General features: G+C 45.7%; 1 protein-coding gene across 3 annotated transcripts in view; it reads left to right on the forward strand.

The window, feature by feature from the left end:
• The window catches only part of CAMTA1 (calmodulin binding transcription activator 1), a 551076-nt gene that overhangs the window by 12920 nt on the left and 511680 nt on the right, over positions 1-26476 (forward strand). For 2 of the 3 annotated variants that reach the window (XM_036460843.2, XM_036460846.2), the window contains exons 2-3: positions 14273-14342; positions 19212-19330. In XM_036460843.2, coding sequence (XP_036316736.1) covers positions 14273-14342; positions 19212-19330 — 189 coding nt within the window. The remainder of the gene's footprint in view (positions 1-14272; positions 14343-19211; positions 19331-26476) is intronic. The other variant, XM_045570571.1, reaches the window with a different exon arrangement.

Here is a 26476-nt window from a genome sequence, read left to right on the forward strand (position 1 = left end):
GCGGAGGGGCCACCTGTGTGCACGTTTGCTTGGCTTCCCCCTGGCATAGCCTTCCTCCTCTGCTCTCTGGTGTTTCTGGATTTCTCCTGGCAGCGGAGGGAATCAGATCGCGGTAGACGGGTGGGAGATGCGAAGGATGTAAGGCTAATAGCCCGTATGCCGTGAATAGTCTGAATGCTACGCAGCAGTTTAGCAGTTAGTGTCTCCTAGTGATGACCTTGAGTATATTCAGAAAAGCAACACTTAGTATGTTCTACTTACCAAAGAGGAAAGTCTATAATGTTTTAAAAAAACACAGCCATCAGAATAGCTTTCAGTGCTTACAGGGATTTGATTGCTTTCATAATAACTTTATTGAGATGTAATTCATATACCATAGAATTCATTCTCTTGAAATACATAATTCAGTGGTATTTAATATGCTAATACAGTTGTACAGCTCTCCGCACCTCTCTTTCCGGAGCATCTTCACTCCACAAAGAAACCTGTGTCTGTTAGAAGGCACTCCCCTTCCTCCCCTCCCCCACCTCTAGGCAAGCAGTAATAATCTCCTCTTCTCCTGCGTTTGCCTGCTCTGGACATTTTATATAAATGATACCTTACAATGTGTAAGGTATCTTTTGTGATTGGCCTCTTTTGGTATAATGTTTTCAAGGTTCATCCATGTTGTAGCACCTATCAGAGCTTGGTTCCTTTTATAGAGGAACAAACTGTCAGAAAAGCCTGTCACAGCGTCACGACCAACTGCTGGACTCACCAGGAGGTGCACCGATGGGGCCTGTGGCAGCCGCCACTTCTGGAGCGTCTCGGGCTGCGGCTGCCAGCAGCGTCTGCAGAGCGTGTGGGCAGCGGCCATGGCCCCGATGGCAGCTTAGGCCTAGGGACCCTACACGTGCACGGTTTAATCGTGCGCTGGGCCTCTAGTCCTCGATAAATATGCCACGTTTTACTTATCCGTTCTTCAGTTGGTGACCGTTTGAGTTATTTCCACTTTCTGGCCATTATGAAGAATGCTGCTGTGAACATCGTGTGCATGTTTCTGTGTCGGGGACATATGTCTTCAGTTTTCTTGGGTGCATAGCTAGCATTGGAATTGTTGGGTCATGTGGTAACTCTCTTTCGTGGAGGAACTGCCAGACTGTTTTGCAAAGTGGCTGCATCATATTACATTCCTGCCAGCCACGTCTGAAGATTCTCATTTCTTCACATCCTTGCTGCCACTTGTTACTATCTGTCTTTTTGATTAAAGCTGTTCCCGTGGATGTGAAGTGCTCTGTTATGTGGTTTTGATTTGCATTTCCCTAATGTCTAATGTTGAATGTCTTTCATGTGATTATAGGCCATTTGTATGTCTTGCCTGCTCTGGAGAAATGTCTTCTGCCCATTTTTGAATTGAGTTGTTTGGTCTTTGGTTGTAAGTTGTAGGTGTTCTTTATTCATTCTGGGTCTCAATCCCTTATCAGATATATGATGTGCAAATATGTTCTCCCATTCTACGGGCCGTCTTTTCACTTTCTTGATAGTGTCTTTTGAAGCACAATCAAGTTCACTTTATCTTGTTGCTTATGCTGTCATCATTAAGAAACCATTGCCTAATCTAAGATCATAAAGATTGACACTTAGGTTTTTTGGTAAGTTTTACAGTTTTAGCTCTTATATGTAAGTCTCTGATTCTTTTTGAGTTGATTTTTGTGTATGTTGCGAGGTGGGTAGACTTCCAGCATCATTCTTCTGCCTGTGGATAGCCAGTTGTCCCAGCACCATTTGTTGAAAAGACCATGGAAGTATCCTGGCTCCCTTGTCAAAAATCACTTGACCATAAAGTGTGGAGTCTCGCTTCAGATCTATTGATCTATACTTCTGTTCTTATGCCAGTACCACGCTGTCTTGATTACTGTAGTTTTGTAGTAAGTTTTGAAATAAGGAGGTATCTGTCCTCCGACTCTTATTTTTTTTTCTTTTAATGATTATTTTGTCTATTCTAGGTCCCTTGAATTTCCACATGAATATTAGGATCAACTTGTCAATTTCTTAAAAAGAGGCAGTTTTGGATTTGGTAGGGATTTTGTTAGGTCTGCGGAGCAGTTTGGGGAGTCTAAAGCCTTTTTATGGATCTACTCTTGCTTCACTCAAGCACCCAAGTGGCTTGCCTTATCGTTTTTTTGTTCTAATTTATTACTGTAGTGGGCTGCCTTGGTGAGACATTGTAATTCTCTGGTAGGCTGGAAATGGACTTTCAGGTTCCAAGAGAGCAAATAGCTAATTTACACAGTCTGCAGGTCTGTGTTCTTTTGATGTGAAAGTTTGCTGATGTCTTGAATGTTTAGAAAAAAATGTGGTGTTCTTGTTAACGCTTGTTCTGATTAATAGAGAACTAATAGATTCCACATATGAATATATAATTATCAAAGACTTAGAATATGCTACAATAAAACTGACATTAACATTTATATTATTATTCTGATTGGTGGTGTCAGAGATATTTTAGGATCTTGTACTCCTGTGGGGCCATGTACATATCCGTTACTGTTATCCTCTCCAGTCAGTTCATTTACTCAGCAAACAATACCGAAGTGGCAGACAGCGAAGGACAGGCATGGTCCCTGCCCTCGCGGGGAAACTGACATTCATCAAGGTGCCCTGTGAGGAGAGAAAAGCTAGGAAGGCAAGTTCATGTGTCATAAAAGGATTTGACTAATCTGAGAGGCTGGGGGAGATTCTTGAGTTAAGCTATGAAGGAAAAGGGAATTAATTGAGAGAAAATGAGGGAAAGAAGTTGTAGGTAATTGGGTGGACTGGCTAGTGAGATGTGAGAGATACTCTGATGCTATCCGGGCTGCTTATAGTTTTTGAGAAAGAGTATCTGAAGACTTGACTCTGGTCTTATTCTGCCCCTTAAGGGCCTTGTGACTTTGAGCAGGGTAACTCAACCTTCCTGAGCTTATTTGCTTACTGCTTTTTAACCTTAGGAGGCAGTGTCAGCTGTTTTTATTTAGACAGAAAACATACAGAAATCGAGGCTGTTGATGGATTGTATTAGTATAACTTAAAATAATTATTTTTCATGACCTCCTGTGGTTGGTTTCTTAGTAATGCGATATTGGTAAATTGAATATTTTCTGAAAAATTTTCCTAGTTTTTGTGGTTAAGATTCACTTCAGTTCAAGAAGCCTCCCATCTGCGGGGAGCAGATGTGGATGGGACTGGTTTAAGGCTGGTCAGTGCAGGCTGGGGTCAGGCCTGGAGGGATGGGAAGTCTTGAAGGAGGTGGAATTTGACTGGCATCGCTGACAGGCAAACATGGTAGTTGGAGGAGAAATCCACTCAGAGGAAGCACAGGCAAAGGCATAGCCAGGAGGGCACCGGGTGGCTGGAATTTGGTGCATGTGTGGATGAGCCTGGCAAGGAAGGTAGGGGTCAGGTGTAGGGGCTTGGAAAGTCAGCCTGGGAGTCTGGATTATGTTCTTTGCTCTCGGAGAGGTGTGTGTGGTCTTCCTCAGGAGTGGGGTTGATGGGGTGAAAGTCTGGTTCCTGTGCTAGTAACCCCTGTGTGCTTCTTTCTCTCCGCGGGCCCGGCGTGTGCAGCTCTTTCCGAGTCTGATCGTGCCCGAGCACCGTGCTCCCCTGGGCTTTGGTCTTTGCACTTGGCCATCGCCTAGACTTGAAGTGCACCTGCCTCCAGAGCACACGCACGCTCACTCACAGCTGCTTTGCTCGCTGGCCCGCTGTCCTCTGAAGTGAGCCTCGTTTGGAAAGCCTCCTGATCTCGCCTCTCCTTCAGTGTGGAGTGCGTGCCCTTGTGTGCCCCGCGGTGCTCCCTGGCTTCCCTGCTCGTCGCATACTTTAGTTTGTATTAGAATTGCTTGTTCACTTCTCTCTCTTCCACAATTAGATTATATCTTTTGAGGTCAGAGACTTGAGTGCCTGGCACCTAGGATGGGCTTAATAATATTTGTTGGTTGAGTGGATGAATGAGCAAAGAGGAAGAATTAGAGCTGGGAAAATAGCTCTTGGCAAGAATGTCTGTAGCAGTGGCTGGAGAAGGGAGTTGGTGTGGCTGAGCTGTGTGTGAGGGAGAGCTACTATTTCATGGCCGATAGACTGTGGATCTGGAGGGATGAGAAGAACTGAAGGTGACTCCTAGCTTTTGAATCTTTCTGGACTCAGGTGAGGCCACTGACTGAGGTGGGCATACAGGAGGGGTTGTTTGGGGAGACTGGATGCCAAGGTGTTGGTTCGAATTGGGTAATTAAATGACATGGTGTATACAGCAGGGGTGGGGATCCTTTTTTCTGCCAGGGGCCATTTGGATATTCATAACATACAAAATTATCAGCTTAAAAATTAGCCTTATATATATGGCCAGACGTTTAATTAACTTACCCCTAATGCCTTGTCAGGGCCAGACCAGATGATTTCGAGGGTCTTATATGACCCACGCCAGACGTTCCCCATCCCTGGTATACAATATGACATTGGAACTGTGGGCCGAAGTCATTCGTATTACCTGTTGTCTTCTTCATTGAGCTTTCAGAGAGCAAGGGAGCCCTGGCTGTGGAGTTCATGGAGGTCAGCTTCCTTGGCACAGGGCAGGGTGGGGAAGGCTGGTGAGCAGGTCTGAAGGGGCAGCTGGAGAGAGCCCGCACAGCCTCTGTAGAGTGCATTAGGGTCATGGCACTAGGACATGGGCTGTCTCGCTCATTGGTGTACCTCTGCCCAGAACAGTGCCTGTTGGTTAAAAGAATGAATGAATCAGTTCAACAAATTGGGAGAAGTCACAGTAGGAGTGAGGTGGTGATGAGAAAAGGGAAGGGACTTGAGGGCAGAAATGTGGCGAATGCTCCCTTTAAGTGTCCCCGGAGGGGAGACCACCAGGGGGGACTGAGAAGGAGTGGCCAGAGAGTAAAGAACAAGAAAGAAAGTCAGGGTGCTAGGCGCAGAGGTTTGAGGAGGCTCTCAGTTGTAATGCTGCAGAGTCTGAAAAGAATGAAGACTGAGAAAAAGGTAATGATTCTGTCAGGTAGTGAGGTGAGAGAATGAGAGGTAGCAGAATAGGTAATTCTTTTAAGGATTTTGTGGCCAATGCAGAGTGCTGGTACAAATGGTGGTGAAATGACTGATCAAGTCCAAGTTGAGGAAAGAAGTCCTGGGACCTGACGGCTGTGGTGTATTAGTTATCTGCTGCTGCGGTAACAAATTGCCCAACATAGTGACTTAGCACAGACAATTTATCATGCTCCTGGGCCAGGAGTTCAGGCTAGGTCCCGGCTCCGGGGCCGCAGGATGCATCAGGCGGTGGTCGGGCCGGGCTCATGTTCAAAGGCTCCTCCCCCCAAACACGCACGGTGGTTTGGAGGATTCTGTCTGGGGGGCTGTTGGCCAGAGGTCACCCTCAGTCCCCTGCCGTGTGGGCCTCTCCATCATGGCCGTGAGCTCCATCAGAGCTGCCACAGCGGGACAGGAGGCGCCACCCCGTCCTCATCCCAGCAGGGATGTCAGTGCCCGGCCATGCCCGTCTGTGGTGAGAAGCCAGCCACTGGGCCGCCCTCACCCAGGACGGAGCTTACAGAGCGGTGTGTTTAAACAAGAGCTGGGGGCACGGGCCCACCATGAAGTTTTCCTACAAGCAGGGAGGGTCTGGCAGCGTTAGAACGGTTCTTCCGAAAGACGCAGCGGGCAGAGTGGGCGCTTTTAGAGAGGGGAGTCATGTTCACCTACAGCCCTGAGGGCGTGGTGACCCTCTCCGCAAGCCTGCCCGCCCCTCTGTTCTGACAAGGGTGGGGGCAGGTGCCAGTCCTGAGGTGCGTTAACAGACTGTGATAATGGCCATAAGTAAACCCTTGGCCTTGCCAAGGTTGAATTCCTGACCAGCAGATTCCTGGCCAGTGGAGTGTCGGTGCTGCTTGCCTTAGGTGTGGTGAGGATCACGGGAGTGGGCCCACCGAGGCTCGTCCAGGAGGAAGGGGCCTGCAGCCGAGGGCCCTCTGGATCCTTCCCCGTGCTCGGCGGCAGGCCTGCTACCGTGGCCACTGGCGCGCTGTTGTTGAACTGGCCTTTACTAGCGCTGTGATGCTGTCAGGGCCTTTTGACTCGACTGTTTGCTTTTAGGATAAATGACCCCAATCTGCGACACCTTTCAAGTCCTTTAAGTTTTTATTTATTTATTTGTTCGTTTGTTTATTTATTTATTTATAAAATCTGCCCTTGCTTTTCCTTGTCACTCTTTTGCTTCTCCCTGTTACTTTCCTGCTATCCTTTCTCCTATGTGTGGCTTCTGATCCTCTCCGGGCATGACAGCCTGATTATGGGGACTGTGAGGAGCTGAGTAGTACGCAAGCTGGGGATTCCGATCGGGAAGCCCTTCTCCCGGGGAAGCACGCGCACGTTTGGGGGTGACTTTGTAAAGATCGCTTGGCCTCCGCGTGCATCTTGGCTTCCTCACTGGCTCTGGCTGCGCGTGGATGAGGTGGGGTCCGTGGGGCCAAGTTCCATTCGGAGTGTGGCTGCCCTTTTCCTGCTCTGCAGGGGTGTTGGTGCCACTCCCCTGGGCTTCGGTGAGCTCTGGTGTTTGGGCTGTGGCGGCTGGTGATGGCGGCCCGCAGTGCGTGGGCCACGGCGTGTTGGAGAAGCAGGGGAAGCCTGTCCACCGGTGACACCCTGGCTGCAGCCCCGTTAGGGCACTGTGATGGTCCGCAGGGTCCTCCGTGTCCTCTCAGCGCAGGCCCTTCTCTGTCCCAGCCGCTTGCCTGCGGTTCGCATTGCTCCTTGGAGGAAGCATTAGTGCCTTCCTAGGGCGAGGGCCTGTGTTCGCAGACAGCACAGTGGCAGTGCGGGGGCCTGCTTCCACTTCCGCACCCGCTCCCGCTCCCGATCTGCTGCTGCCCGGCCGGTGCCCTTGGCAAGGGTCTGTGCCGTACCTTGGCTTCTCCTTTCCTTGGGTAGGCATGATGTCTGCTCTGCTCCCCATGGGACCACTGCAGGGTTTTCTCTGAAAATGCTTGTTATATGTACATAATATCAAATAGAATGCCTGCTTTGCTGGGTTGATTGTGTTGATATTTTACAGTACTCTATTTTTGAGGGCTTAAAAAAATTGTTATCATTGGTACCAGGAATGGCAGTGCTGCCTAAAACAATGTCATTTTAAATTCGGTGTAGCTTTTTTCTGAATATGCTCTACTGGATTGTATTTGTACAGATGTGGACACTTAATAAGTGCTCTTTGATTATTTTCAGAATATTGAGAATACTGGCTTCCTAGCCAAATTAAATTTATGCAAGTTCTGTGATCCTGTGATTCATATCTGGAAAGAATAATTTTTTCATTCTGAAATCACTTTAAATACGCTTTACATGAATCTGGTAATAGTGAATCAATTACTGTGATTTCTCAGGTCATAAATCAGGCTTGAACTATTGTAGTACTAATTTCTGTGTAAGCTTCTTAGAACTTCAGTAGTTTTATGGCCTTTTTTAGCTACTTGTTTGCTTTTGAACTCAATTCTAGGCGTTGAACTCAATTTGAGAGCCTAAAATGGTCTGTGCCCCAGATACCATGAGGTTACTCTTCGCTTTCTTATTAGCCGCCTCTGCAGCGTGAAGCCATTCACCTACCAGCTTCCCCTTTAACTGGGGTACACACTTTAATTTTGTCTATCCCATAGGAAGGCTGCGAAGGTTATTATAGTAGCACTTACGGTGTATTTTAAAATTCTTGAAAAGAGGTAGTATGTGAGTAGAAAATATTTTTGTACTGTAGCATATGCTCCCCCCCCCCCCCCCCCCCCGTGGCTCAGAAAGGATAAAGGAGCCGTGTTTGGAGAACAGGCTGGCCTTCCCGTCTCCGAGGTCCTTGGCCCCGTGCTGGGAGGGTCTCTGGGCATGGCCGTGCCGGACCCCGTGCCCTTTGGTCCAGCAGCCCTTGCTCTACCACGAATGGGAGTGCTCCTCCTGTTGGTGTCTGGGACCCTGTGAGCGTTTTGTCTCACTGCTCAGTTGTTCAGAGACCAGAGGATGGGGCCTCTCAGGGCCGGAGGAGAGGGGGGGAGACTCAGAGGACCGTGGCCTTCAGCGCCTCTCCCATCAGCAGGGCAGGAGAGGGGCCACCCTCTTCCTCCCCGTGCACTTCTGGGGACTCTTCATCCAGGAGGTTAAAACTCTGTGAGCTTCTCTCATTAGCCAGCCCTTAAGCACTGGAGATCCCAGAATGAAAAGCCAGGCAGCCCTTCAGGATGCCCTGGTTACAGTCTCATTCTGAGTATGTCAGAAAACTAGTTCTCAGAGAAGAAAGACTGCCAGGCTGGTTTTAGATGCTGAGTGGCGTTAGGGCTTACTAAAGGTGGAGTTGTGGGTTAACAAGGCATTTCTGAGAGGAATGACTCTTCTATAGTTACCACCACCCCCCCCCCCACGTTCCAAATGGCACCCTGGCAGAGGCTGCCCGCTGATCACGAACTCCATTGCTCTTCCTGGGCACGGAGCCAGACTGCATTTCCCAGCCACCCTTGCAGTTAGGTGTGGCTTTGTGGCCAAATCCTAGCCAGTGGGGCAGGGAGAGCAGAGAAGTGGGCACTTCCAGGCCTGGCCCGTAACCCCTCTGGCACAGTTGTCTGTGCCCTGCCCTCCCTGCTGGCTGGTGCGGAAGCACCCGGTGCCCAGGAGGGCTCCTGCCACAGGAAGGGGGCAGCATCGGTGCCAGAGCCTCTGCTCGGAGGAGAGCTCGCTGCTGGTCAGGCATACCTGATTGGGACTTCACGTGAGCACGAAGTAATTATTTATGGTGTTTGAGCCGTGATACAGTTTGTTCTGAGTTACCTCCCTACTGATGGAGGCATGAGGCCTGGAATGGCAGGCAAACTGGTGAGGTTAGTGAAGGGGCTAAGGATTTGAGACTTTGCTTAATTTTGGTTATTTACGTGTCAGGTAATATGTACCGACCAGTGAATTTTAAGAATCAGTTTACGTCATGGTAAAATACATGAAAAAGTGTTTTCAATGCCTCACTTCTAATTGATATAATACAAGTGGCTTATTGCAGTCAGTGTAGCCTCTCTCTGCCTTTGATTTAATAAGCTCTGTGGGTCCTCAGTTAGCTTTAAAGGGACTCTATGGAGACTTAAACATTCTCAGTCCTTATTTCAAAGAACTGTAAACACAGTTTTCATCATGCTACTTCTCTGCTCACAAGCCTGCAATCACTCCTTATTACATAGCATTTTGTTCATTTATTGCAACACCCAAAGCCTGTGTGAATGTGGCTGCATGTGCCGTCCTGGCTGGGGACAGAGATGAAGGAGACAGTTGTGCTTGGCACACAAGGCGGCTCCTGGTTTCTGCACTCTGCCATTTGCCCCTGCACCAGCCTTTAATAAGTCATGCGTTATTTCTTTATTCCATTTTAAAAATCCTCACCCAGGATATGTTTTTTAAAAAAATATATATTTTATTGATTTTTTAACAGAGAGGAAGGGAGAGAGAGAGAGAGAGAGTTAGAAACATCGATGAGAGAGTCATCGATCAACTCCTCTTGCACGCCCCCTACTGGGGATGTGCCCTTAACCAAGGTACATGCCTTTGACCGGAAACGAACCCGGGACCCTTCAGTCCGCAGGCTGACGCTCTATCCACTGAGCCAACCCGGTTTCAGCAAGGATATGTTTTTTTATAAATTGAATTTTTAGAGAGAGAGAGGAAGGGGGAGAGAGAGAGAAATAAACATTGCTCGGTGGCCTCCTGTATGCACCCTGACTGGGAATTGAACCCACCAACTAGGCATGTGCCCTAACTGGGAATTGAACCTGAAACCTATTGGTGCACGGAAGACACTCCGACCAATTGAGCCATCTGCCGGGCTCTTCATTCCAATGGATAGTGCACTTTTTGAAGGCAGGGGATCTATCAATACTCTCCCCTCTTGGTTACTTCTTAGACACTGGACATTATCGCAGTCAACCATCATCTAGACTCCTTCAATGATCTTGCTCGGATATTCTGGCATAGTTTTGTATTACAGTTGGTGCTATCAGATAGAAATCATTTCATGGAATTATGGGGTTGCGGAATGCTAAAACTGAAAGGGTCTTTTTTATATTTTTTGCAAGAGGAAGTTTATTTAGAAAGTTACAGGGGTGCCATAGCCAGTGTGCTCAGTGGTCAGAGCGTCAAGTTCAATTCCAGGTCATGGCTCTAAACTTGGGTTGCAGGTTCCGGCCTTGGCCCTGATCTGGGGCAACCAATTGATGTGTCTCTCTCACATTGATTCCCTCCCTCCCTTCCTCCCATTCTCTCTAAAAATAAGTGGAAAAATATCCTTGGTGAGGATTAACTCAAAATAAGTAAATAAAAGAAAGTTACAGGGACAAAAGAAAGGCCTGGAAGGGTCCATTTTAGATCGAATGCCTGGTTTTTTAGATCATCTAGTAGCTGATACTCAAGGCGTAGCCTGGGTGTTAGAGGCCCAGCGCAGGCTCACTCAGGCCTGTGAACCAGAACCGCCTCGTAGCGAGGTCTCAGGTGACTGCCATGCGCATTGAAGGTGGACACTCTTTTCAAGGCCAGCTCCCCTTTCACTCTGGAGAAAACCAGGACAGTTAGGTTGCCCAGCAACAAATCCTGATGCCTGGGTCCCACCCCACACGTTCTGACTTAACGGGCCGAGCTCGCAGGGTGAACAGTCTCTGAATGACCGCTGTGCAGCCCGGCCGAGAGCCGCGCGGCGGGCAGTGAGAGAGAACCGGGGTTCTGATGCTCCACCCGGGCTGCACAGCCAGAAACATGCCTCCCCTGCCTGGTGCTTCCCCGGCACCCGCCCCATTTCTTTCCTCCACAGCGCTGTCGCCTCACACTCTTCGATGTCTGAGGAACAAATGGAAAGAGGCTATGCAGGCAGCACCAGCAGGCCTAACCCAGTCAGAGGGCGGAGGCTCCTGAAGGACCAGGGATCTGAGTTGGGATTCAGAGACAGCCAAAGAGCAGCGGAGGACTTGAACCCAGATCTTCCTGTCACTGAGCTTGTGCTTCCCCTCCCTGCTGTCCTGTGGGCAGAGAGGTCAGCTGCTTGCCTGGGCTTCTCAGCTGGGGTGGTGGACCAGGGGTGCGGGGCTCCAGTTCTCCAGACCCTCATATCGGGGGCCACTTCCGCTCAGTGTCATCAGCACATCTCTGGGGGTCCAGTGAGAGGACCTCACTCAGTTTGGCCCCTGGCTAACACAAGGCAGTCACTTCTGGTGTGGGGTTCCTTGTGCTTGTCTTGAGAAGCTGGTTATTTTGAGGCTAGAACAGCATTTGTATCACTCTCACTTGTGGGAGTGAGTCTGTCCTGGTTAAACTAGACTATTAGAGACACTTGATTATACCAGTGCTGTAGCCAGATCATGGTTGGTTGGTCGCAATATTTCTGTCACATGTTATTTTTGGTGTTTAATTCTTCTGATTTGTCATTTGGTGTATTTTGCCACTGATTTATCTATCATCAAACTTTGAAGTAAGGTGTAAAAGCCCTTTTTTGGGAAGCCATTTATTAGTATGTTCTACACAAGTGATTTATAAAACTTTTGATGTTAAGGCCATTTAAAAAATATGTTTTATTGATTTTTCACAGAAAGGAAGAGAGAGGGATAGAGAGTTAGAAACATCGATGAGAGAGAATCATCGATCAGCTGCCTCTTGCACACCCCCCACTGGGGATGTGCCCGCAACCAAGGTACATGCCCTTGCCTGGAATCGAACCCGGGACCTTTCAGCCTGCAGGCCGACGCTCTATCCACTGAGCCAAACCGGTCCTGGCTGTTAAGGCCATTTTTGAAATGTCTTGATAAGTGGTAAGTTCATGCTGTCTTTATTGTTAATAGGAAGCCAGGAAATGTTAAGCCCCGAATGTAAGACATTCGTTTTAACATCATGAAGTTTCGTTTCAATTCTGAAGCCACAGTGAGATGAGATGTTGCGGTAATGCGGGAGAAGGCTTTGCTGGCGGCTCGGCACATGCTCCAGAGTCGGAGCGCTGCTGACGGGCTGTGAACGCTTTTCCTAATGCGCTCCGCGTCCACACTGCCAGTCCTGGAGGAGCGCGCTGGATTCCCAGAGGGACTGGATTCTGAGGTTTCCGAGTTCAGAGGGAGTGTCCTGGGGCCCAGATGCTGGCTTAGTAGCAGGTGGCTACTAAAGACGCTGCCACAGCTTGCCAGTCAGCAGTTACCACTACTGATTAAGTCAAACAGAAGGCTGATAAAAGTCCTGCAGCAAGAACTTTCTGGAAACAGAAAGTAAGTACGTAGGAAGTATCCTGGTAGCTAAGAGTCACATTGTGGAGAAGGACTTACTTATGGGGAAGCACTTGACCATGAATATAAGGAGGAAAATGAAAAATTTGTGCAAGTCAACGTTAGTCAGATTTCAACTCTTTTTGGCACAAAATTTTAGTTCTTAGAAAACCTTGTTGGAGATCACTCTTACTGACGTTAGTAACATTTTTTGTTGGTGCGGTACTTTTGAATTGAAAGCACTATTGGATGCTTTATCCTATTGAATTCTCCCAACAACCCTGTGACCTCAGAGAGAGCGGTGTCCTGCTACCTTAAAAAATATGTATATAGAGGTCTGATGCCTGAATTCATGCACCGGGGGGCCTTTGGCCTGGCTTGTGGAATCGGTCCTTAACAGGCTCTCCGACATCCCCCGAGGGGTCCTGGATTGCGAGAGGGTGCAGGCCAGGCCGAGGGACCCCTCCAGTGCACAATAGGGCCAGGGAGGGCCATGGGGAGTTGGCCAGCTGAGGAGGGACTATGGGAGGGCTCCAGGGCATGTTCCGCCCCTCTCGCTCAGTCTCGCCCTATCAGCCAGACCCCAGCAGCAAGCTAGCCAACCAGAACGTCTGCCTCCTGGTGGTCAGTGCATGTCATAGCAAATAGTTGAGCTGCCTTAGCATATCATTAGCATATTGCACTTTGATTGGTTGAATGGCCTACCAGATGACCAGGCACTTAGCATATTTTATTATATAAGATTTTTATTGATTTCCGAGAGGGAGAGGAAGAGAGAGATAGAAACATCAATGATGAGAGCTAATCATTGATCAGCTGCCTCCTATATGCCCCCTACTGGGGATCAAGCCTGCAACCCAGGCCTGTGCCCTTGACCAGGAATCAAACAGTAACCTCCTGGTTCATGGGTTCATGGTCAACCACTGAGCCACGTCTTGCTACCTTTTTTGATGAGGTAATACAGAGGTAATTACATTCCAAATGACAGCTAGTAAGCGAGAGAACTGAGCTATTTATATTGTAGAGAAAAATGTTGAAGTGGTTGTTGAAAGTCTAAATAGCCCTTGGTTTTCTAGGTATATAAATATGTTGTTTTAATGCATGATGAACAATCTAAACATTTATTTAATACTGCAGCCAAAAGAAAGGGATATTAGGACCGAAAATAATTGGTTGGCAAGACTCACAGAGATGGCTTTCCTTTTTTAAAGTTACCATTGTGCCGGTTCTTGTATGGACACTTAACATTTTACCCACATGAAGCAGCCTGGGCGCAGAGACCTGTGCTCCAACTTCCTGACCTGCGGCACCTGCCGTTCTGTTAGCGGGCACTCAGTAGAGTCTCTTGAATGAGTTGGGTGTCGGGTGTCGGGTTTACTCTTGGGAAATGGGTAGCATTGTCGTTGAATATGGACTGAACTGCAAAATGAATATGGCATTGGCTCTTCTTAGTAAAGATTTACTGTGTATAGCACTTAATGGTTCCTTTAACATTTTTTTACAAGTAATACATATTCCCTGCATATGTCTTTTTTCCTACACACAGATTTTAAATTTTGTAACATTCAAGTCTACAGAATAATTGTAGGTGTGGTGCACAGAACTCATTTCCCCTTGAACTATGTGAGGATAAGTTGCCAATATGTTTCAGCCCTGCCCCTCCCCTCCCAAATGCTTTTGTATTTCCTGCGAACCAGAGCATTTTCTCTGTCACCATAACTCGGAAGCCATGCCCGTTATGCCGGTTGGCCCGGTGGTAAGCTCTGGGCCGCACTCGGCCATCTCCTCTGTCCCTAAGACACAGCAGTCCTCTCCGTCTTGGGCTTCCATGGCCTTGCCACTCTCCATGGAAGAGTGCAGGCCGGTCATTCTGGAGACGGGCCCTCCTTCCGGGTTTCTGATGTTTCCTCATGGTCAGGTCCACGCTGTGCGCTTCGGCAGGAAGACCACAGAAGAGCCAGTGTATGTCTCTTGCACAGGTTAGTTTTACATTTTATTTTCTGTTTCCTTAGAGCGTTTCCCAAAGTGTATTCTGCGGAACTAGCACCTACTGTGTTCTCAACACCGTGCCGCCTCTAGAAGGTAGGATTTGAAAAGCTTTTGACTTACAGGACGGGTGGGCTTGGCAGCGTGAGTGTTTCCGGCATTGTAGTGTGATCAGGACTTAAAGACCTGAGTTCTGCCTTTAACTGGTTGTGTGATCTTAGATGAGTTACTTAATCCTTCTGGGGGTAGCAAATAATACTCCCTTTGTGACCTTATGTGAGGATTAGGAAGGGCAAAGGGGTTAACCACTTGGGGAATTCAAAGCACTCTGCAGTGTCACATTGAAACAGTGATCCTGTCACTGCTGTCAAATTCCAGGGGACACAAAGTAGGAGTCCTGAGGGAGAAGCCACAGGTCATGTTTGAATCCCAGCTGAGCCACTTACTAGTTGGATGTTGGGCAAATTAATCTGAAGCTCTGGCTCTTCATCTGTGGAATGGGGTGATTATGCCCTGATGGGTTCCTGGGAGGATTCAATGAGAGCAGGCCATGTAAACGCCTCCTGGAGGCCTGATATGGAGTCCTAAATGTCTACTCTCAGCAGTAGCAGGCAGTAAGCTTACTGGTCACGGGCAGCTCCATGGACATTGCATGGGATGAAGCAGGAGAAGATGCTCCTAGACTCAAATGAAATAGTCGAATGCAAAGCTCCAAACCCCACTGGAGCTGCCCCGCACACACATTTCAGATGGAATGTAAATGCAGATAGACATTTATTGAACCTGGGCCAGAGATTTAATGATAAGATCGACAGAAAAAAGCATGAATCTGGGCCACCTAAGGATAGGGGGGTCAGGTTTGATAATCACACTCTGTGAGAAGAGGAAAGGGGTTGTTAAAGAGCAAAACTACTTATGTTTTTCCATTAAAAAACTTTTTTTTTAACCTTTAAATATCTTTTGGATAATTACAATGGAGTTTAATTCATTTTGGAGAATCTCTTTGGAAAGGAATAAAGAGAAATCCTACCAATGCTGGCACATACTTGGTGCTTAATTAATATGTATTTTGGATGAATAATGATTTGCAAGTCTGACATTTGTAGTGGCAGTATTTGCTGCTGTGAGCACTGTGCTGACTTGAATAGAACAATATGTGGCTGTTTTCCTGAATCAGTTCCCATCCTGCTAATTAAATCTAAGCACATGATAATTAGAGCTAAACAGAAAATTATAGAGCTTCCTTTGAATTTTACCACTCCAGGCTGATCAGATATGTTCCTGGTAAGATCTAGCAGTTTGATACACTGTTATATCAGCTTATTTTGAGCAGTTTGGTCTAGAAGTTAAGAGATTAACTGTAATCAACTTGATTAAATAACAGAACCAACATTATTTAATTTTTATTAATTATGAACAAAAATAAAATGGATGCATCATTTCCAGGTTAGAGTTGATATAGTTATAATTTCCCTTGCAGAAGTCAACAGGGTGTCCCAAGGAAAGGTCACACGTATTTCTTTGGATTTAAATAAAGGATTTGGCAACGTGAATCTCAATTTTTAGCAATAAAACATGAAAATAAGAACTCCTTGCCTTATTAAGTGACTGCATATTTTTGTATATTTTTAGAAAGTTTTAGTTAAATTACACTGTGTCTCTGAAATTATTATTCGGAAAATATTTGAAGATTGACTGGAAAAGATGGTTCATTCTCTAGAATTATAGTTGTCAGGCACACAAATCATCTGTCAGTTTCAGGAGCTTCACTAGTTATTTTTATTGTGAGGAGGTTAGGAAATAACTTTCTGAAGTCATATATCGGACCTGAGTATTGCGCTGGATAACGATAATGAAGTGCTTCACTGGATCTGGTTGGCACTTCCATTCCGCGGGGTCAGTTTAACTGTTTACATTAAGTCCTGAGCTGCATTTGGAACCAGTGATACTTCAGGTTACTCTCAGGTGCTGTTACAATCTTGTCCTAAGACAGGATTTAAAAACTGGCACTTGTATTTATCTAATTATCATGCCAGTGAAGTTATTCCAAAAAGATGAAAAGGGAGTTCTTTTCCAGTGGGAAAGCAAAGTTACTTTTTATGACACTTTTAACTAGAAAACAGAAATTTGAAAATAAGCGTCTTAACATTTTGCCTATATGAATGAGTTCCTATTTCTCCCCAGTACTAAAATTGCCGTCTTCATGATGCATAGTGGGGAAATTTGCCCATTGTTATGTTTCTTAAAAACATCCCACTTCTATTCAGTGTGCACCTAAAATTCTGGAAATAGCACAGTTAAAGATGATTAGGGGAGCTCATTGGCCTGGCATACTTTTGCTCCTGCTGAAGCCTGGCCGCATAGCCCACAGCACTATATTTAGGAACTTGATTGAGACAGTGCTTACACAGCCATCCTCCTTCTCCTCTTAGAAGCCCTCGCCGGCTCACCTCTGCCTGATTCCCTATCAGAGAGGAGACAAGGCTTTTCTACAGCAGCTACTGGTGTTGCTGAGAAGAGGGCACTCTCACTCTCTCCCTTCCTCACCCTCCCAAGCGTGCAGACATACCTGTACATAGATGTGCTTTATTTATTTTTAAAAAAACATATTTTATTGATTTTTTACAGAGAGGAAGGGAGAGGGATGGATAGTTAGAAACATCAATGAGAGAGAAACATAGATCAGCTGCCTCCTGCACACCCTCCACCAGGGATGTGCCCCCAACCAATGTACATGCCTTGACTGGAATCGAACCTGGGACCCTTCAGTCCTCAGACCGACGCTCTATCCACTGAGCCAAACCGGTTTTGGCCATAGATGCACTTTAATGTGTCACAGGGACGGCTGGTTCCTCAAAGAGGCTGAAAGGTCAGACACTTGACATCAGGCTGTGATCACAAACATAGAAACAGAAGCTGGGGCCTAATATTCTGTTATTATTGTTCAAAGCACCTTTTAAGTGGTTTTCTCAGCGTATGATACGCCTAGACATACATACAATTCAGGGTCTGCCATTTATTAGCACCTGGCATAGCACTGTTTTCAGAAAGGCACCCTGTAAGTGGGGATATTTGAGTTAAGTATAGATTTTAGGATTCCTCCTCTACTTTCAGAATTGTATAAACATGGGACATTTTATAAAGTAAGAATAAAACCACTTCAGGGGCGGAGAGGAGGGATGGGAGGTGAAGGCTCCTGGGGTATGGTTTCTGCTCTCTACAGTCTGAGGCCCCGGTCCCCTCTGGGCATGAGGTGCAGGGAGCACACGTCAGCACATGAAATTACAGGGGTTTTGTAGGGTGCAATTAACACAGAACTTTCTAGGAACATTCTCTTAGTTTAACATTCTTGGTTACATAGCAAGATTTAAAAACGTTTAATTTAATTTCACCCCTAAGTTAAAAATTTGAATTCTTAAAAGCAGTCAGTTTTGAAGTTTTTACACTGCTTATAGAAATGGGAGATGGGCATTATAATTCAATCGGTTATGTAGTTCATGGACCAAAAAAGATTGAGTATGCTAAAGCTCTCCTAAGTTCCTCTCTACAAAATATTTCCATATGATGTAGTAAATTTCTTTAGACTTTATTTCTACACCCAATATTTCCCTGTTAAGATATTTTCCTTGAGGAGAAATGTGTAAATGAGATGAAAAATGCTTGGAGAGGATTTTTATTGTGGCTGTAGAAAATACTTTTATTCTTTTATGGTTTTGACATGCTCAAAAAATAGACCTATGCTAAGTAAGCAACATTATAGTAAATGACTAGAAAGATAAGTTGCTGTATTTCACTTTTGACATTATTGACGAATACCGTTGTGCCTCTAAAAGGCTGTTTAATTGCAGATAGGTTAAGTCACTGGATTACAGTCAGTTCTGTAGGGTTCACAGAGGAGAATCAGAGGTAGTCTGATTCTCCTTGATTTAGGAAAACTGAAGGTATTAAGTAACTTACCCAAGATCACACAATCAGAAAGGAGCAGAACTGGGACTCTTACTTGGAGTTCAGTGTTTTTATTACATTTTGTTATTTCAACCGTGCTTTCTGGAGCAAATTCCATGTTTAGTATTTAATCATTGCACCTTTGTACCTGGTTATGCTCTGCGTCCTTTGGATATTGGGGCTCCTGTTTAACAAAAAACAAAACAAAACTGGAGTGGGGACTTAGAAACTTGGAACTAAATGTGCCAAAACTGGAAAGAAATTTTGAGCCAAGCAAAGGGGACTTGGTTACAGGAATGAAATAGGAAATGATGTGCAAATAAATAAATGAATGAAATGATACATAAAGGATATGATCTCTTTTAGAAAGTACCAGGGAGACCAATTATCAGCTAGTGAGACATACCAATTAGTCTGAAAGTAATAGATTTCTCTTTCACTTAATTTAGAAGAGTTATATTTTGATGAAATACATTAATGATGTAGATATGTATATGTAAATTGAGTTAATTAAAATGCTATATTTTTACATTTAGGCTAGAAAGGTCAGCTTCTGTACTACCTAGCTAACTGCAGCCTTAAATTCCTTATAAGATATATAACTTGCTTTTGAAAGGATAAGTCTCATTTATATTCTAGAGGATGAAGTGGTATTAATTTATGAATAAAATAGTCCTCTTTTATTAGAATTCTTCTTTCCTAAAAAAACGTAAACCTTTTCAAGTGGTTAATAGAGGATCCCGGGGTTGTGTTTGAGGTTAAATTATTGTGCGGCTTGGGTGGACTTCATGGAAACCTGGGCGAGAACCTTTAAAAGTGACGCCTGGTCACGGGCAGCTGCTGGGGTGGCCCTGTCCACTGCTGGCCAGGGAGCAGGAGCTCTGCTCAGGGTCCAGTGAGGACCGCACCCAGAGCACTGGCTCTTGGGCTGACTAACCTGGCTGCTGCTTCTGACCTTGCCAGTGAACTTCACAGAGATTTTCTCTATTTTCTCTGAATGTATTGTCTTCTTCTTTGTAGATGATCATGGGAACAGCAATAGTAGTCATGTAAAAATCTTTTTACCGAAAAAGCTGCTTGAATGTCTGCCGAAATGTTCAAGTTTACCCAAAGAGAGGCACCGTTGGAACACTAATGAGGTAGATAATTTTCTATTTCTAGGGGTATCATTTCTTAAAGGGCAAACTGCTTAGGTCATTTTGCATAGTATTACTTTATATTAGCTTTGCCTGGAAATATTGAACTAGGAAATGGTAAATGAGAAGATTATTTAATTCGGATTTGACAGAAACCAACATGTTTCTTGTACGATCTTTGCTTGGCTTGGCTTGCTTTGAACAATATCAACTGTGCACGCTGACTGACTAACTAAGAGAGCATGGGTTCTCTATATGTTTTCCTGCATTTTGGCGTCTTGCATTTGGTGGTTAACTGCCTGCATCTCCACTGAACACCGGTGCGTCTGCTGTCACGAGTTGGTGAAGAGACAGCTCAGTGCCCACAGGCCGTGCGGTGTCTTGACGATGTGAAGTGTCTGTAGAGTTGGGACGCGTGGGCTTCCTGCTGGCAGAAAGCTCTTAGTCCTGCGATGAAGACAGTTTGCATGGAGGCCAGCTACCTTACCGGAACCATAGGAATCTTTATTAGAAGGAAGACTGTTTAGTAGACTGGATACAGAGGCAAAAGTAGGTTTATAGGGGTTTGAATGGAAATAATACAATAAATAAAACATACAAGAATAAACTCTGTTTCTCCGACTCACAACTGTAAGCTTACTTGTGCCCCTCCTTGTATTTGGCATCCAGATAGAAAGACATTTGATGAATTAGAATGAAGTAAAGTTTATCTTCTTGGGTGATGTTTCTTCTTTTTTGGTAAATCTTAATCTGGGAGTCTTACCACGGTTTGATTGCTTTCTCTTTGTTCTTAGTTCGGAATCTGAATATTGGAATTTAGGGTGATACCCGCTTAGTGTGGTGGTAAGAATTGAGTGTGTGTCCATAACTTGGGGAGTTCTAGTTCTTTAATTCAAATGGCTGGGTTACTGGTTTTGCAGAGTTGGTTATATATATAGAGGCCTGGTGCACAGGTTCGTGCATATTGAAAGTAAATTAATTAAGAGGTGGCCAGCGGGGTGGAACTGGGCAAGACGGGCAGAATGTGCCCTGGAACCCACCTCCTTCGGTCCCTACCCAGCCAGTTACACTTGGAGCGGTGCTGGGGCTCAAACGGCGTCTGCCAAGTGAGCAGGGTGCCTCGGCCTGGCCTGCAGGGATCAGACTGAATCCGGCATCTGACATCCCCCGAGGGGTCCCCGAGTGTGAGAGGGCACTCTGCAAAGTTGCTGTTGCTTGGCAGCACCTGTGTTGAGCGCCTGCCCCCTGGTGGTCAGTGATCATCATAGCTATCAGCTGGTTTGCCAGTCACTTCGGCTTTTATATGTATAGATGTGTGCTACCCTGTTAGGGTGTTACATTTAACTAAGATAAGAAGAAAACAGTGTGTCTGTTCACCATTATTTTTTGAAGATTATTTTGTCCAGCTCCTCAATTTAGAATGCTTTCGTTTTGAGTTGTAAGTGGTTATATGGATGAAAGTTTCTTTACTTTTCCTAGTTTACTGAGTTAAATACTCCATAGAACCCCATAACTTTGTTACCATATCTCAGCTGACTTTAAATTTCTTTTAAGGTATGTATATTTTGATTATTTACATAAATTATTTTTCTCTTTCAGACAGAATACTTTTGCTTTGACTAACATTAGCTAGTTTAGAGGCCTATTGTTTCCTGTGGTCATTTATTAGCTGTTTCAAACATTTAAGGCAGATAAAGTAGATATGTTTTAAATTAGTCTTTACCATAGATTATTACTCTACCAGCAAAATAGTATACTTTGGGAGCCATTCAGTAGGTCACAACTAGGTTTGAACTATTTAAAATTCAGTATATGTCTTTGTAAAATTCAGTATGTTTTTGCACCATGGATTTGACTCCATACTGTCATATATTAGCTCCAGTTTATTTATAAATGTATCAAAACATATGTATTTTTAAATTTTATATCAAGTTGGCAGTTTATTTTAATTATGATTTGAAATTATATTAGAAAGCAGCTATGCTTAATTAAAATCAGTGGCCTTTAGAATCTTATAAAGCTAGAGGTGACAGTGTTAGAAATGTAGTTGGTAGTTTATTTAGATAATGGATTTCAGGTTTTTTGGAACGTTGGAGCATGGCTCTTCAACTGAGTTCACATTTTTACTTACAGAGTTAAAATAATCGAGATGTTTTACTTTTACCTTTTAGATATAGTATAAAATATCCAATAAAGAACATTTATAGAGATAAGACTAAAAGGAAAGTAAGCTCCATGTTTGGCCCCAGCACTCCAGTTCACAGAGCTCCCTGGAAACCGCTGGTTTAGGTCCATGTTGCTCACTGCCAAGTTCACAGACAGGCCGGTACCTCCGGGGTCCCCGCTCTCTCCGTGCTGAGAAGCTGGCGCGGAGGCGGAGCTGGGCGGCTGGCCTGCGTTCTGTAGAGAGGACATTAGCCTTTGTTCCTGTTCCTTTTTGGCTTTAGGAAAAACGGGAATCTTGGAGTGACAGCAGAAGGCTCGGATCAGGAGTTGTTAACTCTGTGTCAATGGACCTGTCATTAAAAACACTTAAAATTTTATTTTATTTAAAAATTGTTTTCAGTTACAGTTGATATTCAGTATCATACCAGTTTCAGGCACACACCATAGTGATTAGACACTGATATTCCTTATGAAGTGACCCTCCCAGTGAGTGTGGTGCTCACTTGACACCAGGCACCGCTATTATAACGTTGTTGACTGTGTTCCCCAGCTGTACTTCCCGTATTCCCCAGCTGTACTTCCCGTCCAGGGCTGTTTGTAACTGCCCATTTGTGCTTCTAATCCCCTCCCTTCTTTATGCGCCCGCCCCCTCCCATTCAGTTTTTAACTGGCTTGGACCATTGGAGGCGGAGATTGTTAGTATTCCCATCAAAGCACTCCTTCGTCCTTCAGCTGCTCTGGAGCCTGGAGGACACGCACATCATGCTGTCCACTGGCTCGGTGGGCCTGTGAAGGCAGGGCCATTTGCTCAGCGAGTCCCTTCTATTGCTCCTCCAGTGAAGTGTGGCCGTGCTGTCCTTCCGAGGGCCACGTCCTTCCAGCGGAGCAGACGGCTGAGTTTGGAGGAGTGCTGTGTTTGGAGGAGGACCGTGTTTGGAGGAGGGCCGTGTTTGGTGGAGGGCCGAGTTTGGTGGAGGGCCGAGTTTGGTGGAGGGCCGAGTTTGGTGCAGGGCCGAGTTTGGTGGAGGGCCGAGTTTGGTGGAGGGCCGTGTTTGGTGGAGGGCCGAGTTTGGTGCAGGGCCGAGTTTGGTGGAGGGCCGAGTTTGGTGGAGGGCCGAGTTTGGTGGAGGGCTGTGTTTGGTGGAGGGCCGCTTGAAGCGGCTTGTACTCAGGGGCTGGGTTTACACACGTGCATTTCCTTAGATCTCACTGGCCCAGCGTGTGCACAGCATGTTCGCCACATGGACTGGCGGCCCGAGTTACCAGGACGAGATGTCAGCTGTCCTCTCCTCGCCCATGTTGTCCCCATCTCTCCGCGGGGTGTGCACAGCGGAATTCCCGGGAGTAGTCTGTAGAAATCTGGAGAAATTCCTTTGTTCAGGTCCGACCTGTCTTGTAATATTCATGACTATTTGAGAAAGCCCAACTTTTACACTGCGTGTGCATATTGGGGGAGGGGAGAGGGAGCCTGGGCCACTCCCATGCTGCCATTCGTGGAGACCTGTTCTCTGCTAGAGGCTGAGGACCGGGTCTGATTGTCCCTGAGCCTTGTAACAGGATGGCAGGATGGTAGCCCTGCCTGTGACTGCCAAAGGACTGGTGAAAAGTAGTTAAATTGGTCAAGATAGCTCACTTGATAGGGCTTGCCTTGGTCTGACCTTCATTTCTTTGAGTTCTCAGGAACATTCGTTCTATTGTGTGTTGTCTAGGCTTTTCATCAAAGGCCCGTAACTCTAAACATCGGTGCACTCGGCAGAACCTTTCTGTGATTTAGTTTTGGGTTAAAAAGCGTTAACAGCGGGTTCGTATTGTGGGTTCATTTGCCCATATTTGGTGGAGCTGAAAGTCACTGAGAAGGAGGATTATTAGAGGGGAAGAGATATCTTAGGGCCCAGGTAAGCCACTCCTCACCTTCCCAGCTCATCGGGAGAGGGAAACCTTCCTTTCCTGAGTGCTGTTTGCGACTTGGAATCAGATGTATGGGAAAACGAATCAAGTCTAGATTACGCTTTCCCCACCACACACACCTTCCGCCCGGGCTTCGAAGACGATGAAGGAATGAGGCTGATGGCAGCAGTCTTGGCAGCGAGCATTTATGGGACATCGCTTATGCCAGGCTCTAGGGCGCAATCCCAGGAGCCCCGGAGGGACCCTGTGCAGCAGTCCTGTGTTCTCAGAGAGCGGAGAGGAAGTCAGCGGTGGACGTGGGAGGCCCTGCCCGGAGTCGCTCCATGTCTGTCCCAGAGGGTGACTTCCTGTGGCCTCCCGAGATCTTGCAGCTGTCAGTGACCGTGGTCCTTTGCTTTATAGAACTGTTTGGCTTCTCCATTCGTTTGCATTTAAAGTATTATACATACGCTTAATGTATTTCTGCATGAAGGTTTTTTTTTTTTAAGTAGCACACTCATTTCTTGTGGAAATCGTTTTTATTCTTGATGAATATTAATCTAGGGGCTGTAGATAATGAAGAATGTATGTTACCAGTAGGAATTCTGTGCCTCCAGGTAGCTGGAGGGTTAGGCTTGATGTTTCTATCCAGGGCAGGAGAGGGAAAGTATTAAACACAGCGCACGTCTGTCAAGGCGCCAGCTCTTGCTTCATGACCCATTTGGTATTCACATCTTCATTGGGTGAACTGTTACCAGGTTTTTTCGTTTTAAGTTAATATTTTTAAGGCCCAGGGCCAGAAATAATTATGCTAATGCAACTTTCTGATTGCACAAATGACTACTTCATAATTACACATATTAGTACTCCATGAGTGTTGTTGGGACTAAAGTCTCTTTTGTTTAGTCATTAATTAGCTGTTTGACTGAAAACAGCACCCCTGGTCCCGCAGTCGCCCGGTCGCTTCCGCAGGCAGCTGAGTAACGGCGCCAGCCCTCTCCTAACGCACACGTGCGCCCGAGCCCGCGGCCATCCGGGCTGCACTGGGAATGCTCTTTCTTTTGCTTGTTTCCCTCCAATACAAAGTTTCTCCAGAGTAAGCAAACAAAATAGAATTCTAGTTTGTACTGATATTAAATAAAGTTCCATCAAAGGTTTTTATTTGGTCGTAACTTGATGAATTTTCATATTAACTGGTCATTGGGTATTTTGAGGTGCAGATGTTTGTGTAAAGAGCAGCACAGATAGACATGCACTGGGGCCACACCGCAGAAGCCCGAGGAGACCCCCTGAGTGAGAATGCCTTTTATGGGGAGAAATTTACCCCTTTCAGTGATGAGTACGCCCCTCCCCCACTTTCTACATTCAGGGAAGAAAAGTAAACTGTAAGACCATGAGAATTATTATTATTATTATTTTTTAAAAATATATTTTATTGATTTTGTACAAAGAGGAAGAGAGATAGACAGTTAGAAACATCGATGAGAGAGAGTCATCGATCAGCTGCCTCTTGCACATCCCCTAATGGGGATGTGCCCGCAACCAAGGTACATGCCCTTGACCGGAATCGAGCCCGGGACCTTTCAGTCCCCAAGCCGACGCTCTATCCATTGAGCCAAACCGGTTTCGGCAGACCATGAGAATTATTAATTTATGTTTCACTTAAGTGATTTTAACAACAAGAAGTCACCTTACTTAAAAATTCCTGGGGGGAGGACAGGAGGAGTGGACAGGAAGAGGTTAATGGGGGAAAAGAGGACCCGTGTAATACTTTCAACAATAAAGATTAAAAAATAAATTTCTTTAATCACTATTGTGTGGTGTAGGCATATATTCTTGTATTTTTAATTTTTTTCTTGGTATAACTTATAAAATCAGTTATAAACTCAGATTTTATAAACTCAGATTTAGGGATGTAATTTTTTTAATGATTGGTTTTGCTAGTGAACTTATATGTTATCTTTTGGAATTTTTTTTTTTTTTTTTTTACATTTAGAACTTTTCAAACTTCCAAAATGTGAGCTAAACTGACAAGCACGTAATCAGTGCTCTGATCAGAAAGGCAAGAGGGCTGTTTTGCCTGATGCCTCGGACAGCAGCTAACCCTGACACAGAGCTCCGTCTGTCTTAGTGCTCGGCAGAGCCAGCCATTGGAATGGCTCAGCTTCTCCTCGGAGTCCAGGAGTGCTTTTCAGGGGGAACTGCAAGTAGGAAAATGCGGATAAGAACACGGAGAGCCAAGTTTTAAGAGAGACACTATTGATTTTTAAAAAAATCTTTATTTTTAATTTTTATTTCTTACAAACCCTTGTGTCGAGGGCTGACTTTTTTTTTTAAAAATATATTTTATTGATTTTTTTACAGAGACAAAGGGAGAGAGATAGAGAGTTAGAAACATCAATGAGAGAGAAGCATCGATCAGCTGCCTCCTGCTCACCCCCCACTGGGGATGTGCCCTCAACCAGTGTACATGCCCTTGACTGGAATCGAACCTGGGACCCTTCAGTCCGCAGGCCGATGCTCTATCCACTGAGCCAAACCGGTTTCGGCCGAGGGCTGACTTTCAGTAGATCGCAGCGAGGGATGATTTTTGAATACAGTGTATGGTACCAAACTTCAAGTTAAACATCATTTTGTAGCAGTTGGGCTAACTACAGTTCCTCTGTTTAACTTGGTGTGAAGTGAGGTGATGGATCCCCAAATCCACGTGCGCGCATGCCTGCTTATCAGCCTGTGTCCGTCCCGCAGGGAAGGGGCCCAGGGACACTGGCTGTATTCACCCGCATCAGTGAGGCTGTAGCTGGGGAGGGGTCCGTACTGCCAGGGGCGCTCTGCGGACCGGAAAGGAAGCAAAGCTTATGCAGAGAGTAGTCATGTTCATGAGATGGAACATAGTGCCTCCTTTAAAGGAAGCGGTTCCTGTGGCCCCACCTTCATTCTAACCTATTTCAGTATAATGCTGGAGGCCCGGTGCACGAAACTCAAGCAAGGGGCTCGGCCCTCGTAGCTCCGGCTTTGTCCGGAAGGTCATTCGGCTGTCCAGTCTGATTAACATATTACATTTTTATCATTATAGATTACTTCAGAAATGTAGCA

This window comes from Pipistrellus kuhlii, unplaced genomic scaffold, assembly GCF_014108245.1.
Source record: "Pipistrellus kuhlii isolate mPipKuh1 unplaced genomic scaffold, mPipKuh1.p scaffold_m20_p_34, whole genome shotgun sequence".
Classification (NCBI taxonomy): domain Eukaryota; kingdom Metazoa; phylum Chordata; class Mammalia; order Chiroptera; family Vespertilionidae; genus Pipistrellus; species Pipistrellus kuhlii.